The sequence below is a fragment of the Lemur catta genome, chromosome 4, assembly GCF_020740605.2.
Source record: "Lemur catta isolate mLemCat1 chromosome 4, mLemCat1.pri, whole genome shotgun sequence".
In the NCBI taxonomy this organism is placed as follows: Eukaryota; Metazoa; Chordata; class Mammalia; order Primates; family Lemuridae; genus Lemur; species Lemur catta.
This window is the reverse complement of record NC_059131.1, coordinates 19,520,799-19,539,557: the sequence shown is the minus strand read 5'-3', so window position 1 is coordinate 19,539,557 and position 18,759 is coordinate 19,520,799. Positions and strand designations below refer to the sequence as shown.

General features: G+C 50.6%; 1 protein-coding gene across 2 annotated transcripts in view; it reads right to left on the bottom strand.

The window, feature by feature from the left end:
• Window positions 1–3,644: 3,644 nt before the first annotated feature.
• Window positions 3,645–18,759, bottom strand: part of MAPRE3 (microtubule associated protein RP/EB family member 3) — a 51,779-nt gene continuing 36,664 nt past the window's right edge. Inside the window, exons 2-7 of one of the 2 annotated variants that reach the window (XM_045549223.1) lie at window positions 8,504–8,631; window positions 7,395–7,540; window positions 6,571–6,772; window positions 5,160–5,314; window positions 4,879–5,031; window positions 3,645–4,571 (exon numbers count right to left, since the gene is read on the bottom strand). In XM_045549223.1, coding sequence (XP_045405179.1) covers window positions 4,503–4,571; window positions 4,879–5,031; window positions 5,160–5,314; window positions 6,571–6,772; window positions 7,395–7,540; window positions 8,504–8,624 — 846 coding nt within the window. In that variant the 5' untranslated portion in view covers window positions 8,625–8,631 and the 3' untranslated portion in view covers window positions 3,645–4,502. Of the gene's footprint in view, window positions 4,572–4,878; window positions 5,032–5,159; window positions 5,315–6,570; window positions 6,773–7,394; window positions 7,541–8,503; window positions 8,632–18,759 lie in introns of those variants that run through there. The other variant, XM_045549221.1, reaches the window with a different exon arrangement.

Sequence of the window (18,759 nt, the reverse complement as noted above, 5' to 3'; positions counted from 1 at the left end):
CTGGGATGAGAGGCGATTGCGTTCCGAAAACTTTTATTGAGCACCCATGTGAAGGCCACTGCATTGAGTGGGTTGGTGGAACTGTTTCCATTCTGCTTTCTTTTCTAGCAGCGCTAGAAGGATGGAATGGAAGTCATTCTCCTCACCTCCTGGCAGAGTTTGAAGATTAAATGCTTTCTTCCTTCTAGGAAAGTGCTGGTTTTTCTATTGCTAGTGATTAAACTTTGGATTTAATGGGGTAGACAAATCTATTTGCCAAAGAATAAGGAAAAGGATGGGGCTTGAGGGAAAAGGAAGTGTTGGGGGCCTGGGGTCTGGCGGGAAGGAGGTGAGAGGTGGAGAGTCCTGATGGGAGGCCGAGAAAAGTCTGGTGATCTGGGACAGCCAGGGTTGGGTTTCCCCTTCCAGACAATGGGAAGGAACCACTCTGTCTCCCACCACAAGAGTTGATCCCAAGTTCCAGATGTGCCAGGGAAGTAGTGCAGAGCCCCAGACCTGAGGAACCACACAGACAGGTTACTGCTCAGACGCCTCGTGGAGGGCCTCCCACCATGCTTTCAGTATGGTGTGAGACCTCAGAACCTTGAAACTTCCTTGCAGAGGAGAATGTGGGAAGGTGAAATGAAAGTGATTTATCACAATTAAGGAAATGTCCTGTTTTGTGTACACCTATGTGTGAGGATGAGATTCATACCTGCCATACTGAGGTATTATAGTAAGAACTATAAGAGTCCAAAGTCCTACAGGATGAACAGCTGAGGGAGTGATGAATTCCTTAGGAAGGAGATGGAAAAAGGCTTCCTCAGAGAGATGGCAGTTGAGATGGGTCCTGAGCAATAGAATTTTCATTGGTTAGTGATCAGGGTTGGTGGAGAGAATACACCAGTTGTGTGGATCTGTTGATTTAAACAAATGCCTAGAGGGTGGCAAACTGGAAGTAGTTCAATGTGACAGTGCATAATGGGATTTTGGAGGTGATGAGGTTGGAAAGGGATCTGAGCCCCTATGACAAGGCCCTTGCCTGCCAAATCTGGACATTATCCTTCGGTCCCTGAGAAGCCAGAGGGAAGGTGGTGGCATGATCCACTGTTTTCGAAAGGTAAATGAGGCTGTGTGAAGGATGGATGGGGGAGGGGAAAGGCAAGAGGTAGGAGATGACCAGCTCTTGCTGCCTTCTTCTGCCTGGCTTCCAGCCCTGACCGTGGTTAACTTTGCATCACGTAGCTCTGAGATAGAGGGCTTTGGCCAAGAACCATATCTGAGCTGATCATTAATCAATTCATTTTTCAGATCTCAGAGATCAGCAACAATATCCTCTCTTTGTTCGATTCCTTCTGTGTCACCTGTATGATCCCAGAAGAGATCATTTTTGGAAGAGAAATGGAACTGGCTTTCCATAGAGGCAAGGGAGGGGGCTGCTAGATGGAGATACATAAAAGGGGAGGGGAGAGACTTTCTTTTCTTTCATTGGAATAGTCTGGAAGATCATCAGTTGTAACTTGGCATCTAGGGGATGGAAGTCATTTATTTACTTATCCAGCAGCATTTTCTAAGCACCTTCTCTGTGTCAGGCCCTGTGCTAGGTAGCGCTGGGGGACACACCTCACTTGCTTGTGAGGAACTTGAAGCCTGTGTGGGAGGCAAATGTATAAACAGAAGAATACAGTTTGCCCTCTTAAGTGTTCCAGAGGACAGATACACTTAGTATGAGGTACCAGGAAGAGGTGGGGGAGAAGGTAATGGCTTTATATCCCTGAGCTCTAGGCGTTCAAAGAGCAACCTTAGCCACTAGCCATGTACATGGGCTTGGGTAGGTCCCCCATGGGGCTTGAAGACCCAAAAGATGTTGGGTCAAGGAGGACAGGTGGGTGTCTAGTGTGGGGACATGAAGAACAGTGAGCTCACTGAAGCACTGTCCCACGGTATTACTTTTCTATTGCTACTGAAACAAACTGCTACAAACTTGATAGCTTAAAACAACATGAATTTGTTATCTTACAGTTCTGGAGGGCAGAAGTCTGACACAGGTCTCACTGGGCTAAAATCAAGTTGTCCGCAGTGTTGTGTTCCTTTCTGGAGGCTCTAGGAGAGAATTCATTTCCTTGCTTTTCCTAGCTTCCAGAGGCTGTCTGAATTCCTTGTCTCACAGCCCCCTTCCATCTTCAAAGCCAGCAATAGTGAGTTGAGTCACTTTCACATTGTATCAGTCTGACCTCTTCTATCTCACTCTTCTACACTTAGGGACCATCGTGATTATATTGGCTCCATCTGGATAATCCAGGCTACTCTCCCTATTTTAAGGTCAGCTGATTAGTTGCCTAAATTCCATCTGTGACCTTAATAACCCTTTGCCATGTAACCTCACATATTCCAGGGGTTATGATGTGGACATCTTTGGGAGGAGGCATTATTCTACCTACCATACCCACTTCACGATCAGGGTGAGGTCTTGACCTGAAGATGAAAGCTGGGCAATGAAGAATAATTGCTTTTTCCTTTTATAGTATCTACCTGTAATTATGGAGGAAAAGCCTTTAAAAATTAGGCACAGGGTTAAAAATCATCAAGATAAATAAAAGCAGGCAAGGAACTTGTTGGAGGAGAAAAACAGAGATAGAGTCAGGCCAGAAGGATAGATGTATGTGGGGGTGGGAGTCAAAGGGAGGAGGAGTGAATGAGGAACAAATGGACACGAATCACTCATTAAAGTTTGTATCTGGAGTCACTGGAGAAATGGTGGTAGTCTTGAAGGAGGGCCATGGGGTGGGGCCACAGAAGAGACACAGCCCCAACTATATCTGGGTCATACTCAGGACAGTGAGGAAACATCTACCAGGGCTGGCCTGAAGCTAGAGGAACACTCTGAAGGTCACACCTGAGCAGTCTTTGGGGGTGAGCCCTGAACCTCGAGTCAAGAGGTCAGAATTCAAGTCCAGGTTTCTACCACCTTGACAGAGTCATGCACATGGGTCTCAGACTCTTCCTCAGTAAATGAGGGGCTGGCCTAGGTGACCCCAATGCTCTCACATTCATTTCAGCACTCTTGGTCCCTGTCCGGCTTCCAGGACATTGGTTATTATGGCCCTTTGTCAGGCACACCCCAGGAATGGCGCTGTGTGGATGACATGAGACGGTTCCTGATTCCCTGTTCCCACTGGAGCTTGTCCTATAGATGGGATTGCTTAGGCACTACTGTCTTTCTGGGCTTCAACACTCAGAGCTGCTTGCTTGTTGTCATCCTCCCAGCTCTGTCACATGAGCCCTTGTCCCCAGCTGTATCACTGTTGTGAGCTGTGTGAGCTTTGACAAGGGGTGGGGACAACATGCAGTCCAGCTGGCCCAAAGGAGATGGAAATGAAGTCACTGTTGGCCGGGCCACCCCGTTACATGCAGCCACTTTACTGGGCTTCCTCTGGTCATGGCCAGGGCCCCAGCGAGTTTTCCTCCTCAGGGATTGGGGTTTGGGGCCTTACCTTGGAGCCCTGTCACCAGTGTTGGGAGATAGGACTAGGTCAGCCTCTGGGCCTGCGAGAGGCTGACAACGGGGCTGTGCTGCACAGCCGTCACCTTGAGAGAGAGGGGCGCACAGGAGGCAGAAAGCATTGAGACCCAGTCTGTGGCCCAGTGGAGGCAGACATGGCATGGACTTTTACCACACAAGTTTATTTAAATAAAAGTGAACACGTATGCAGGCTGGTGCCCGAGGCGCAGGGATGGGGAGGGGGTGGGAGGCAGACGTACAGTAGGTCCAGGCAGAGTCTGTGTGGTGTGAACCAGGCTGCGGGAAGGAGCGGCTGGGGGCCTTGGGGCAGTGCTGGGCTTCAGCGCTGGGGACAGGGGCCTGGGCAGGGGAGCCTGGTGCCAGGAGGTCATTTCTGTCCCTCACATGCTCCCCTCCCTTCTCCCTGACCCCAGGGCCTACAGCACCACCTCCTCAGGCCCCCTCTCCCTCTCCTGACATCAGCCTTCCCTCGACTACTGGGAAATCAAAAGATAAAATAAATAAGAATTGGTGAGTCCTGCCCCAGCCCCCAGCCATGGGGAAGGGAAGCCAAGCCAGGCACACTGCCCCGAGCCCGTGCTGTTGGCCCTGGAAAAGAACAGGTAAAGTGCAAGGAAAATCCAGTAAGTAAAAATATACCAATGACTTTGTCAAATATACAGCTGCTGGCTGTCAGGGAGCAGGTGGCCGGCTTGGGTGGGTGTCGGCAGCACCCTAGGAAGTGTTGGCCGACACAGCACAGGGACAATGGAAATAAATAGGGATGGGGAGTGGGCAGGGGTCTTGCCCGCTGGGCCAGTGCCACTCAAGGACAAGGACGGGCCTCTGCCTGCTCACCTGCCCCACCCCCCCCAAGCCCCGCCCACCCCGCTCCCGAATGCTGCGGCACTGACACAGAGCACCGGCCGACCTGGCTGTAAGGAAAGGATTATAATGTGGGGGTGGGAGCAGGGAGGGGAGGCACGGGAGGCCGTGCAGTCAGCCAGGGCCGGAGCCACCCTTAGTACTCGTCCTGGTCTTCTTGTTGGTGTTCTTCAATCTCATCGTCCTCAGGGGGTGCAAATCCTTCCTGGAGGGTGGGAAGGGAGAGGGAAGTGGTGGGCCAGCAGGCCAGGCTGAGGTGTCAGGTTCTATAGGAAGCTGAGGACCAAGGGGTGTGTAGAGCCCAGGAGCCCCGAGTTCTAGTCTGACTATCCCTGCTAATGGTACTATGTGACCCTGGGCTGGTGACTTCACCTTTCTCCCCTCATCAGCGGAGACCTGATTCTTGTTCTCCAAGGTCTCTTCTGGTCCTCTCCTGCTTCTGGTCTTAGGGCCAGGCCAGAATGAAGAGTGTGCAGAGGGCCCAGGGCACTAGTGGGTGGAGGGGAGCTCACCTCAGTGGCATAGAGAATGCCAATGATGCCTGAGATGACAGGGCTGTTTTCACTTTCATGCTCCTGGCAGATGAGCTCGATGTCACGAAGTTTGCTGAAGTAGAAATCACGCTCCTTTTCCAGCCCATCCACAGTGAGCTTCAAGTCCAATAGCTGCTTGGGGAGAAGGCAGTGTTCAAGCCAGGGGTCCCGGCCTCACACTGCTCTGCCTGCCCTCCTCGTGTCCCTGCAGACACCCCAGGGGCCTGGCTTTTGTGGCTGCTCTTACCCATCCCACTCACCTGTTGGTTGAGTTCAAGAATTTGGGCATCAGTTTCATGGCCCCCATTTCGGGCTGATGGGGGATTCTTCCGGAGGATGCAGGGTGGGGCCACATTGCTCAGTCGGCCAGAGGTCTGCATGTTTTTCGGGCCTGTGGGGGATGTCCTCTGTGGAACTGCCCAGAGGAGAAGAGTCAGGTGAGGTCATGTGAGGCCACAGTGCATGTGGCAGGAGACAGCCTGGTGTAAGGACTGCGGGGACAGGCCCATGCGACAGGCAGGCACTCTCACCCCCTTCCCCTCCCAGCCACTCAGGAAGGGCATCTACACGTAGGCCCCAAGCCTTGGCCACGTGGGACACTACAGCAGCTAGGCAGCCCTATAGGGAACTAAAGTAAGGTGTGAGGTGCTGGGGTGGGGAAAGAGACAGCCCAAGGGAGAGAGAAAAGGGAATAGTGAATTTGGAGAAGTGAGGCTGGAGGGGTTTGGGGCCCTCTTGTACTGATAGGCAGAGCCCGATGAAAAGCAGCTGGTGCAGGGTCTTTCCTACCAGAAGCCCCAGCCCAAAGCCACCCTCCCTGGGGGCGACCTCAGAGTCTCCTGACTGGAGGATATACAAGAAACCTGGCTCCTGCCCCTCCCAGCCCCTGTCTCAGGATGGGCTCTGTTCCCCTCTGCTGGGCTGGACTGGGTGTCTATGCAGCGGTCGCCGAATCAGGGACTGGAGCTCCTTCCCAGCACAGCCGGCATGCTGTGGCTACTTGCTGTCTAGGCCGGCACCTCCCTAGACAGAGCGGGCTGATTCTAACGCAAAGCAAGCAGGCAAGTGGGGCAGGCCCAGGCGGGACAGCAGCGTAGATGGAGGAGGTGGCTCTGCTATGACGGGGTCCGACGCGGGCTGGGGCTGCTCCTCTCCTTTCCCTTCTGGGACCTAGACAAAGCCTCATTTCTAGAGACTCATCCGTGGAGGACGTAGGGCTATGGGCTTTTGGAATGGGGGAAGACATGATCCAGCTTGGCAAACTCCTGCCCCTGGGCATCCAGTGGGCCAGGGCAAGAAGGGGCTGTGGTGCTGGCACCAGGCCCTTAGCCTGGATGGACCTGGATGGGGAAACCATGCCACCTTACTGTCCCACCATCTAGAGGCAAACAAGTTAGCTCGTGCTATGAAATGAAGTGCCCTGGGCCTCCGGCTACCAGCTGCCACCATCACTGGTGCTGGTGGCTCTCCTCTTAGAAAATTTTTGGAGCCCTCTCACCCCCTATTGTCACTCCCCCGGTCTAAGTGGGCAGCAGGCGGCGTCATCTGAACTCCGTGATAACAGTCTCCTCCAGGTGGCAGGGCCGGGCCGGTGGCCCAGGGGGCACTCATGGCTGTAGAGCCCTGCCGGCCCGGCCCCCCACACTCCCTCCCCCGGCTCGGGCACGTTACCTGCTGTGCCAATGAGTTTCTTGGATTTGTTGAAGATCTGATCACCTGGGTTAGGAGGTGGCGCTACGTCCTGGCCCTGCCGCGCCAGCAGAGGGTTGTAATCCTTTCCATCATAGTTTGCGTCAAAGAATTTCTTAAACCACTGAATAAACTCAAAATTATCTTGGAATTTTCCTTTCACTAATTTCTCTACAGGAATGATCTGAAATAGATCACATAAGCAGAACACTTTAACCCCCTCCTGCCATAGGGCCGCCTTTCTCTGTGAGAGAGCCACTGCTCTCAGGAAAGCCAGCCCCTGGGCTGCGGCGTCCTCCACCCTCTCCCCCGGCCCCCTCCCGTGGCACCAGAGCAGACCAGTAGGCTGGCAGGCCCTAGCCTGGATCCAGAGACAGGCCTTTCCTACAGGCACAGGAAGAACTGTGTGGGGAGGCACCCGTGGTTCTGCTGCCTGTATGTGGGCCGGGGTCTCAGGACCCACAGCCCTGTGGCCCTCAAGGCAGGACAGTGAGCAAAGAGACTTTTCTTGTGCTCTACAGAGAAATGGAACTTAATAGCGGCAGTACACAGAGCCCCAGCATCTGGGATGGGTAGGGTCTGGAGGGGAGGAAGGGAAAGGAATGTTGTCATGATGGGATGTCAAGTGTTATGGATTTTCCACTGTGCCTGGAGCTGGGGGAACACATTCCCTCGGAGAGTCGGGAGGTGGAGAGAGGCGTGAGCACTGGAATGATCCCAGCAGCCCCTGTGGCCCCAGGTGGCAGGCCATCTTCTTCCCCAGGGTCACACAGCTCCTCAGGGCCCCCCGGAACACAGGCACCTACTTTGTCAACACCCATCTTCTTGAAAGCTGCTTGCAGCACCTTGAAGTTGTGGATGTATTCGTGCTCTAGTTTGGCCTGGAACTTCACCTTCCTCAAGTGCACACAGCCAGGGAAGAGCATGTCCATGAACTGGCAGTAGGCTGCCCCTGCGAGAAGCACGGCCGGCTGAGGGGGGGCTTGCTGGGCTGCTCTAGGTCCCTCCACCAGGCCCTCAGCTGGTCTACTCCCCCAAACCTGCTCTCCTCTTCTCTTTGTCCTGGGGCTGCGGCCAGTCATATTTTTAGGATAGACATGGCCAGAATCTCCCCAGCTTTCCAAGAATAAGAGCAATGACTGTTTATTGAAGCATATCATATTCCAGCACCATACCATACACTTCACATACATAGTGTAATCCTAACAGCAATGCCAGTTAGTTGGCGATACTATCTCCATCTTATGGTCGGGAAAACTGAGACCTAGGGAGGTATAGTGACTTGCCCAGAGTTGTGCCTCCAGAAGAGGTGAGAGGTGGACCCAGAGTGGCTGGACCAGACCTTGTGCTGTTAACCTGTGGCTTCGCTGCCTGTCCTGGCCCTCAGTTCCCCACTCTCCCCCAGCCCCACCGCACAGCCCTTCACTGTGCCTCTCTCACCTTTCACTTTCCCTTCTTCCATTTCCTGACTTCTACTCCAAACTGTTTGACTAGCTCAGGCTCTCCAGCTCTCCTTGATCTTAATTACAAGCTATGGTCAGGCACTCCATAATGTTTCAGTCAATGATGGACCTCATATATGACCGTGGTCCCGTAAGACTATAATACCGTATGTTTAGATATGGTTAGATACACAAATACCATTGTGTTACAAAATTGCCGACAGTATTCAGGTTTGTACCCCAGGAGCAATAGGCTGTAGCCTAGGTTTGTAGTAGGCTATTCCACTGAGGTTTGTGTAAGTACACCCGACGGTGTTCCCACAATGACGAAATCACCTAACAACACATTTCTCAGAATTATCCCCACCATTAAGTGACACATGACTGTACGTTCCCTGCTGTGGCCGCTCTGCAGTCCTGCCTTCCCTTCCTTTCCCTCCAGCAGGGCCTCTTCCCCCATCCCCTCCTCCTACCTGAACAGAGCTGTTCTATCTTGGTATAGTTGAGGTGCAGGGAGTCATTGACCCACGCAAGCATATCATGGCGACTCAGATTTTCACTGGTCACAGATGTGGAGTACACATTGACGGCCATACCCCAGCTGCAAAGAAAGAAGAAAGGCGAGGTCAGCACCTGGCCCTCGTGCTGTTCTTTAGCTGTCGGGAGAGGAGGGGCTGCATGACCCCTGGGGAGGTGAGAAGCATTCCTTCCAGCACCCGCCTTGCAATTTAGCCCCCAAAGAAGGGGTCCTTATTCATTCTTTAAATATTTAATGCATGTCTACTATATGTATGCTAGATGAACTGGTGGTTCTGAGTTAACTGAGATATGGTCTCAGCCTGCCAGGAGTTTATAGACAGGCAAGTGCCCTCAGTAACGAGCACTGGGAAGTAAAAACAAGCACACACAAGTTCAGGGATGGCTCAAACAACGACATAATTTCATATGCTTGGCAGGGTCAGTGAAGGCTTCAGAGCAGAGGTGTTGGAGCCTGAAAGGAATAGGAATTTTCCAGACATAAAAAGGGATGGGGTGGAAGGGCATTTCAGACACAGGACTAGCAAGAACAAAGGCACAGCTCATTCCAGAACCGAGTTGTTCTGCAGGCCTGGGGAGCAGGTTTTTGTGTTGGGTGTGGCACAATGAGGCTGGCAGGGACAGATTGAGAGGGCTTTGTTTACCATGAGGAGGCGGCTGGACTTTCTGTTTAGACCACAAGAAGCCATTAGAAGATTTTAAGGAGACAGTAGGTTGACCAGATTTGTGTTTCAGAAAGCCAACTAAACTGCCTCTCCTCTGACTTCAGACTTCATATTCCTGTGGCCTGTGGCCTGCTGGCTGACCACAGGCACCTAATCTCCACTTGTCCAGAACCTTCCCTTCACACAGGCTTCTCTCCTTTATTCATTACCCCAGTGGATGTCACCAGCAGCCACCAGTCACCCAAGTTAGAAACTGGCAGGGTCAACTCAGACAGCCTGTTCCCCTCATGCCCCCATGGAGCCATTCCTCAAGTCCTGGACCTGCCCCTCTATCTACCCTGCTCCTCTCACCCTCAGAGTGTATGCATTCCTCACTCTCTGCGGGGGACTGTTCCGGAACCCCAGATACCCAAATCATGGATGCTCAAATCCCTTATGTAAAATGGTGTAGAATTTGCATATAACCTAGACACATTCTTCCATATAGTTTAAATCATCTCTAGATTACTTATAATATCCAATAAAATGTAAATGCTACATAAATAGTTGTTACACTGTATTGTTCAGGAATAAGAAAAAAAGTCTGTACATGTTTGGCAAAGGTGCAATCTCCCCCTTTTTTCCCCAAATATTTTCAATCTGCAGTTGGTTAAATTTGAGATTGGCTGAATCCACGGATGGAACCCACGGATGCGGACAGCTGACCATTGTACTCTCTCTCTAGCTCAGGTTAGCAGCAGCCTCCTAAAAGGCCTTCCAGCCTCCAGCCCCTCCCTCCTCCTAAGCCATCCCTGAATTGACTGTGGGCAGAATCTGCCTAAAGGCAGGCCTGGCTGCCCCACTGCCCAGCCTCAAGCTCTTTTAGCCAGGAGTCACACAGGAGACACCCATTGGCTGAATTTGCCCTGCAGACTTTGACCTGTTTAGCACTCAAAGTGTTGGAAACATTTTTAAATTAGTGCCTAATATTTTCAAGTTGGTGTGTTTCATACAAACAGTTTGGGGTTTCTGGCTTCTTTTGGAGATGCTGAGTCCCTGTTCCCGCAAGGAGAGCAACAGCTGGAGCTGAGCCAGCCGGCATGAGCGCCTCCCTCCCGCCCCGCCCCACACAGACGCCAAGTGTCAGCTGCTGATGGTCACTGACTTGCACTTTTGAGAGGGAAATATTTCTTATGATTAGGTCTTTATCAGAAATAGAGAAACAGAACACAGGTCAAAAGGACTGTATTCCGAGAATCGTGAGAACTCATATTTCTGGAGTGAATGAATTTTCTCCAGGCTTACGATGTAAAGTGTCTCTGCGAAGTAAGAATACACCCGGCCCACCTCCCTGTTCCCTGTAGGCAACTGCTCTTACAATGTGATCCCTCCCTACCACTTATCAAACTCTTAAATGGACCCCATCTCTTTAGCCTTCTCCCACTTTGCTCCCCCAGCTGGGAGCCATAGGCAGCTCCGCATTCGCCCGCTGTCCCCACCCCAAAGTCCATGCATTCTCTGCTCCACAGTTCTCAAACTGAAGTCCGGGGACGGCATCACTGGGGTAAAATGGGCATCAGCTTGTTAGAAATTCCAATTCTCTCGCCCCACCCCAGACCCTACTGAATCGGCATCTGCCTCTGACCGAGATGCAGGGAGGATGTGCAAGGCGCGGTCAGGTCTGGGAAGCACTGCTTTAGAGCGGGGCTCGGCATGGCATCTGCCGGCCTGTGCTCCCCCCACACCCCCACCCCGACCCCAAGCATATATAATAGAACCTCATTATATGCACATTTAAATGGATTTTTTGAAGAAAAATCATGAGAGAAAACTCTTTTATTCCTAGTCCTTCCTCTTCCTAAAAATAAACCTTGTCCATCATTGTCCAGGGAAAGGGAGGCCAGGCACGGCCAAAGAGCCAAGAGAAGCAAAAATTATTGTCATGGGAGCCTCTAAGGACTCAGGACCTGGCAATGTCAGAGATTTCTGAGGGTAATTTTGACTGTACTTGAGTCTCCTCTTACACAATGGCTTTCAGCCCACTGCCCTGTACCCCGACCCACATGGTCCCCACTGGACTGTCTGCCCCCCATGTCAGGAAGTGCCTTGAAGCCAGGAGTAGGGTATCTGGGCCTGTCACAGGCAAGGTGTTCAGAAAATCTGCTGAACGAGTGACATCTCCTCATGTCCTCTCTTTCTGAATTGTCTTTCATTACCTTCTGGCCTGGGTCCTCCACCCCCCACTCAACCTTTAGGACTCTGCAGTGGAGTTGTCATTGTGTCCAGGGAACCTTCCTTGAACCCCTCTCTGAAGATATGTTCCTACAGCACCTGAGCACAGCCCATCACGGCATTCTCACATTCTCTTGAGATCACTTGTGTCTGTCCCTTGCCCCTGACTGTAAGCTCTCCAATGGCCAGGCTACGTTCCATTCACTTTTGGGTTCCAGACCAATTCTCAGTGAACGACAATTGCCTAACCATGTGGCTGGAATGGAATTGCAGAGACTGGGGTTAGGAGAGTGTTTTCGAGTTTCTGGGGACAGACCTAAAGTACCCAGAGCAGGAGGAGTGGACGGGGGTGGATGGTCACTGAGCTTGCGAAAGAGGCAGAGTGGGCTGGGTCAAGGGAAGGGCATTTTATTTTGATGAGTATTTATTTTGTTAGAGACTGTGAGAAATTGAAAAGATTTGCCCTTGTCCTGAAGGAGATCATAATCTTAACTGGAGAGACAAACACACATGAGAGCAGTATAACCAAATGCCCAAAGTGTGGTGAAAACAGGAAGTGCTACAGTCAGGAAGGAGAGAGTGTGCAGTTAAAGAGAGATGGATTTGAATGGCCCCAAAGTATTAATATAAGTGGTCAGCCTCTGCCAGGTCCCTGGGGGTCTGCAGAGGCCTGCCAGGAGCTGGGTGCAGAGGGCACAAGCCATTCTGGCAACTGTCTGGAATGACTATCCGGGTATGAGCTTTCCACAGGCTCAGACTCTTTTCTCCAGGAAGCCTTGGGGCCCCCTGGGGCACGTGATTGTGGCCTGGCTGTGGCTGACATACTGCTCGGCCTCCAGGGTCTGGGCTGGTCAGGGGGGCTTCTGAGGGTTGTCTTGGGTTGGCCCTGGGTGTTGCTGAGCCGCTTTAGGGATTTTGTTCTGTTTAAAATGTGTGAGTTTCAAGGGCGGATTATTGAAGAAAAGTGGAGGTGATGGTTCTAGTCCAAACATGCCCTCCAGTTTTTCACTGAAATCATTTGAGCTTCAAGGGGTCTTCCAGTCTGAAGGCAGCTTTCCTGGGGGTCCACAGGACTGGACCTGCTGATGGTTCAGGCCCACTGCACACGTTCCAGAGGTTCTTTACTAGGAGAGCACCTTAGCTTCTCCTGCAGAGGCTTTTCAATAGGCTAGAGTGAAGCCCAAGCATGTGTATATAATATATAAACTTATTATACATTACATGTAATATAATATACATGCTATATAAATTTCTTATATACAAATTTATGTATTATATATATACACATATATATATATATTTGATACCTCAGGTGATTCTGGTGCACAGCCAGGTATGAGAACCACAGCCCTCATCTAATACATGTGCTTAGTTGGGATTTCCTGGTCTGTGTTGCCATGGCATAGACTGGGATGTTGGCATATTTTGGCACCTTCCCAGGAGAGAAAGTGTTAGCTCTCTTCCTCCTTGGTACACAGGAAAAATCTCCAGTTTCCCTGGAGCTTAGAATACAACTAAAGACCTTGCTCTCTGGGCTCCAAGAGTCATCAAAAATTGTACAGCTACTTGAAGATGTCCAAGCCTTCTAAGCTTGGCCACAAACTCCCAGTTCTATCAGTGTCTGATGATGGGAAGGCATTTTCCACACCTTTGATCAGTCTGATTCTAGGGTCCCACAAGTGGCAACAATGCCTGTAAGAAGAAAGTTGGAAAACATAGCTCCTTTCAGGGAGCAGCAATCAATCATGCTGTCACCCCCTAGGGGGCTTCTGGGGAAGGTGGGCAGCTGATACTAGGAACAGAGCCTTAGTATCCCTCAGGACTGGCTCAGGTCCTCCCAGGTGGTGCTTGTCTCTGTTCTGGCCAAGGTCCATCTGGCTCAGGAGCACTCATCCAGGGCACCCAGGGGTCTCTGCAAAGAGTCTCTGCCACACTTGCTAGAGCTGCATGAAGGATCAGCCTCCTCATTTCCTTATCCCTCATTATGCTGTGAAAGGCAGAATGCCCTTTTAATTTTCCTCTCCTAAATTTGGCTGTGTAAATAGAACTAAACATGGCCAGCAGGTGGCACCCAGGTCCTGAGCAAAGGTCCCTTTAAATGTTTTCCTTCATCCTCAAATTTCCCTTTTCTGATCTCAGTTTAGAGAAGGGAGAGTGCCTAACTTTGATCTAGTCCCCATACAGGAAGCCAGGTTCAGTCAAAAGCTGGTGATGTGAGGGAAAAGGGTGCGTGGAAAGCCTACTGCTGGCCCAGATGTCCCCTAAGAGCTGGGCTGGCTGGAGTAGCGTAGAGCATTGGGTCTGCTCTAAGATTCTGGACTGAACTAAACCAGCCTCCCTATTCCCCAAAGCCACAAGTTGAACTCAACTGGTCTAACTTCTGATGGCCTTTTGAACTGGGGGTTGACTTGGGCCTGGACTGGAACCAGACCAGCTGCGGGGGCCAGAGGTATAGAAAGCAGTTGCCTGAGCATCCGGCTCCAACTGGACCAGCGGCTTCCAATCACAGCAAAGACACAGGCTGAGGAGATGCTTAGTGATGATACACCTATTCCCAAGACTGCCTTCGCCTCCCTGAGAGAATGGTAGGTCACCACCCAGAGGGGGAGACTCTGTCCCAAGAGATGCAGTCACAGGGTCTCCCAAGCCTGTTCCCATGTTTCTAGCATCATCTTTGGCACATGGTGACTGTCAGGGGAAACAGACCCTGATTGGGTTATGGCATGCCACTATCCAGGTTGGCTGGAAACCCCACTTGAAGATCAGCCTGAGACTTGTCCTTGGGATAACTAGGCCTCTCTGCAGGGCCTTGACGCCTGCTACCAGGTCTGGAGTCAGGGGAAAGAAAAGCTGAGGTTTAATCTGGTGACTTTGCCAAACCACTTCCTATGCTAGGACCATAAGGTTCATGGTACCTCCACTGGCAATGGGGAAGGTGGATGCAGCTCTCATTGGGGGAGGGGAAGCTTCTGGTCATTCTGCACACTGAAGCCTTGAAAAAGGGTCAAGACCAAATCTCGCTATCCTCAGTTCCTTCCCATACACATAGGACAGCACTTAGATCTAGGCACTTATATTCTTAAATCATAAAGATGACCAGTAACTCTGCATAACTCTGAAATGTCAGATTCTCATAGTTAATAACCTTATCAACAGCCTAAATCTCATTTTGGCATTTTGTTTTTAAATCTTCATTGGAAATCTGTCTTCTACAAATATGTCTTGAAGATAATTCAGGGGGCCCCAGTCTTCTCTAATTCTCTAGGGCTCCTTTTACTCCAACTTCAGCCCAGTTCTGGCTGGTCTCCGGAAGAGCACCCTGCAGTTCCCAGGCCTCCACCCTCTGCCCAGCATGGCTATAAAAGACACGGCAGTCCTGCAGGAGGTGGCAGGGATGCCTCTGGCAAGCTGCAAAAAGGCAGTACTTTAAGAATACTGGATCTCCAGTCAGAACACTTGAGTTCAAATCCTGGCTCTACCATGTCCTAGCTGTTTGATTTTAGGTCTCAGTTTCCTCATCATAAAATGGGGAGAGTGCCAGTTCCCAGTTCATAGAACTGTGATGAGGATTAAGTGAGCCACATATACAAAGTGCTGAGCGCACAGCCTGGCATACAATCAATATTCAATCAAGTGTTATCAATATCACTGGGGCAGACAGTGAGAATCTGAGGGCACTTGGGAAGCAGGCGCCTGACACACAGCCACGTCTGGTCTCTAAGACCATGGGATGGCCAGTCCAGAAGGGAGACAGACCACAGAACTGCGCTTTTCTCTGCCCCTTCTGCCTAGAGACAGCCATCTGGACTTCCTGAGCTGGGCTCTGACCACGATTCCTCCCCAACTCCAGATTTCCCATAGGTTCTGCATTGTAGATGCCATCCTACCAGCCAGGAAAACTGGAACAGACGCTGTGGGATTAGAAGAGAGAGAACTCTGCGGAGCCTGCCAAAATATTTCCTGCTCCTGATGTGGGGCTATGCCAATTGTCACTGGGCTACCCCTTCTTGCCCAGGCCCGGGGGGGCTGAAGTCACCTGTTTGGAAAATCTGCAAAATTGCTACCCTTGCCCCTGTGGGTCACAGATACAGGTTATTCTAAAGTTGCACAGAAGCAATATGTGCAGGCAGGGATGAAGGGTTCTGAGGGGCTGGAGGAGCCCTGCCAGCGGGTCACAAAGCCCTGGCAGATCCAGCCAATCACCTTCTTCTCATGGACAGGCAAGGACCTGACTCATAGAGAGGCTCAGCCTCTCAAAGCTGGACTAGTCAAAGGTACAGATGGGGCAAGTGGAGTAGTTCCAGGGCTGGCTGGGGCACCAGATGCACCCACTACAGCAGACCTAGGACAGGGGTCTGGACGGTTGTAGGTTCAGGTAGGGACTAGAGCTTCTCCAGGATTCTCTTCTCATCATACTTTTAAGACACGTAGCTGTCCCCTAATATCCTGAGCCCTGGAGAGGTCGCAGCCACTGGAGTCCTGGACATGTCCTGCTGAACAATGATCTCAATTCTTACAGAAGTTTTCCTGGGCTGGTCAGGATGATGCTGCCAGGGGAAGGAGTCCTCTGGGGGAGTTCTTGCGAAGTTGCTCTACCTGATCATAACTCCAAGGGTTAATGGAAACCCAGGAGTGTAGTAAACAGAACTCCTTCTCATTGCTAAAATTAATCCATTTTAGTAGGGGCCATCTAGGTGGGAAGATAGAAAGATAACACTTTCTTTGTAAAGGCTCTTCACTGGAGATCTTTAAGTTCCTCAATCACCTACTTTTTAAGTCAACAAATGTCCACAGAACCACCCATCAACCCGAGGCCCCCAGCACCTGTCTCTTGGAGGCAGTGTGTTGGCGACAGGTTTGATGGCAGAAGGTGTGGGTTGGCTACAGGCTTTGCCACTCACCGCCTGTGAGATGTTGGGCAAGTAGGTGAAGGCACCCAAGCCTGAGTTTTCATGTTTAAGGAGTCAGAATGATGGTATTATTGAACATGGAGGTGTTGTGAGGATAGTAAGAGATACTGCCTATGGGAACCAAAGGTTCATCATCACCCTGCCTTGGGGGCTGAGCAACCTTTACCGACAGAATCTTCAACATATCAGACTCAAGTTCTTTCCAGCACCCTGAACCAACTCCCCACAGACCCTCTGGTCAGGGTGAGAGAGCAGAGACAGGCTGGGCTCTCTGTTCTCTGCTCCCTCAGGCAGAAGGACAGAGTGGTGCTTTTGGAGCTATGCTGCCCCTTTCTCTCTTCAGTTAGTACTAGCTAGGGGCTTGGTACACACACAATAGCTGCCCAATCCCTATTGAATGAGTGAATGAATGAATGGGGAAGGATAAACTGGTGTGTGGGGGGTTCCAATGGCAGGTGGGCTCGGTCAAGGTGGTTTTCTGGTCTCCTGAGGAGGTGCTGTTGGCTACGTGAAGAGAAGGGTGCAGAACAGAATGTGAGCTGCACTCTGGCTGTGCACAGCCAGATGCTGCACGAAGCCTTGGGACTCTCAGTAAGAAATTTAAAAATCTTCCTCTGATGTATATATTCCTCATAGCAGGGTTTTAGGATGGTTCTGAGGGAGGACCTGGTGGCCTGCACTGGGTGGTGGGCTGCAGGCCCATCTCCAGCTAGCCTGAGCACAGAGAGGGAAGGGAGCTGCAGTGCTGATGGGATGTGCTGGGAAGAGAACATTCATGTTTCCAGCAGCCTGGTGAGGCTGATGTCTCCTTAACGGCAAGGTCAGAGCTGAACCCAGGCCATGTGAACCCAAATCCCGTGCTCTTGGCATAACACCACTGTGGGGCAAGAAGAGCAATTTCATTTTGCATGGTTCTAGAACAGGGTGGCTAGCTCTAATTTAGCTCTCTGAGAATTAGGAGGGAAAGGAAATTTCAGAGGTTTTTTTTATATTTCTCTTTCCAAGCTACTGCAACACCGCCTCAATCTCAATCAGCAAGTGTTTACTGACTACACACCATGTGCTAAACACCCTGTGAGGCACTCTGAGGACACGGGATCATTTTAAAGCATGAGTCTTGTCTTTAAGGAGCCTTCGGTTGAAGAGATAAGAGTGATTCATAAATAACAAAGAACCCCGCAAAGCAGGCTACACGAAGTGCTGAGCAGTGAAAGTGCATTTGGCTTTTATGTCCTCGAGGCACATGCAATGGATGAGTGGGGGCTCAGCAGTTACAGGGTTTCTGGAGGAAGGGGGCACCTAATCTGGGCCTTTACAGATGACAGGATGTCAGACAGTAGTGAAAAGAAAATGGGAAATTTGGGATATGGGAAACATGTTTATTATAACTTTTATTTTTAAAAAGGAGCATAAGACCAATGACTCAGTCTTGGAAGAATGTTAGGGGATGCGATGAAAGGAGAAGAGGTAGGACAGGGAGCCAAGGGAGGGGCCGGTTTCAAAGAGGTCATCTGCCTGTTGAATGAAGCTACCAGATCTAAGGTGGGGTCATTAAATTGTGCAATAAGAAATGGTGACACACTGAGTCATTTTGTTGGGGTGTGGGGACAAAAGCTAGACCTGCAGACAGTTACAGAGTCCCAGATCATCTGCCCAGGAGAATGCTGGAAGGGGAAAGCAGGGTTTGTCTTCAAGCATTTCAGGTAGACTAGTGAGTGACTGTCTGTAGGGCAGAGAATGTCTTGATTTTTTTAGTTAAATTTTGAAGCGAAATAAAGATTAACATTAGGCGTGCGCTCTTTATCGCGACATCCTACCCATCCTCCTTCAGACTCCATGTCCTACCCTTAAGTCTTAGATCTTATCTGTCCAAGGATGCTCACGAGTGCAACCTTGTGATCTTTCTCTTTCACAACACTGTGTCATGAATGAAAAGAAAAGTGGGAAAAAATGTTGATATAATAACATCTTAACTAAGTTGAATGTTTTATTTTTTAAATATTTGGAGAATAATGTCTTAAATATTGATTTACTGTTTTGTTTAAATGTGGTTAGTCAGAACCCTTTTTGATCTTTAGTTTTGTGGAAAATTACTGTATTAAGTCAGGGAAGAACAGACAAAATTGATTCCTAATTACTTTTCAGAGCCTCAGATCACTCGTTCTCTCATTGCCATTTATGGAGTGTGTGCCAGGCACGGGGCCTATAGGCAGGAATGGGACCCAGTCTTGGCCCTTGAGGAATTCATGGACTCAGGTGGGAGGTGGATAAATGAACAAAATAATCAAAGGGCAACACATTTCACTCCAACCCCAGATACAGGAAGAGCATGCCACTGGAGCAACCCTGCTTCCTGGGCCAGGGATAGCTTCTTAGAGGAAGCAGAGTTTGACCTGGGCCTTGAAG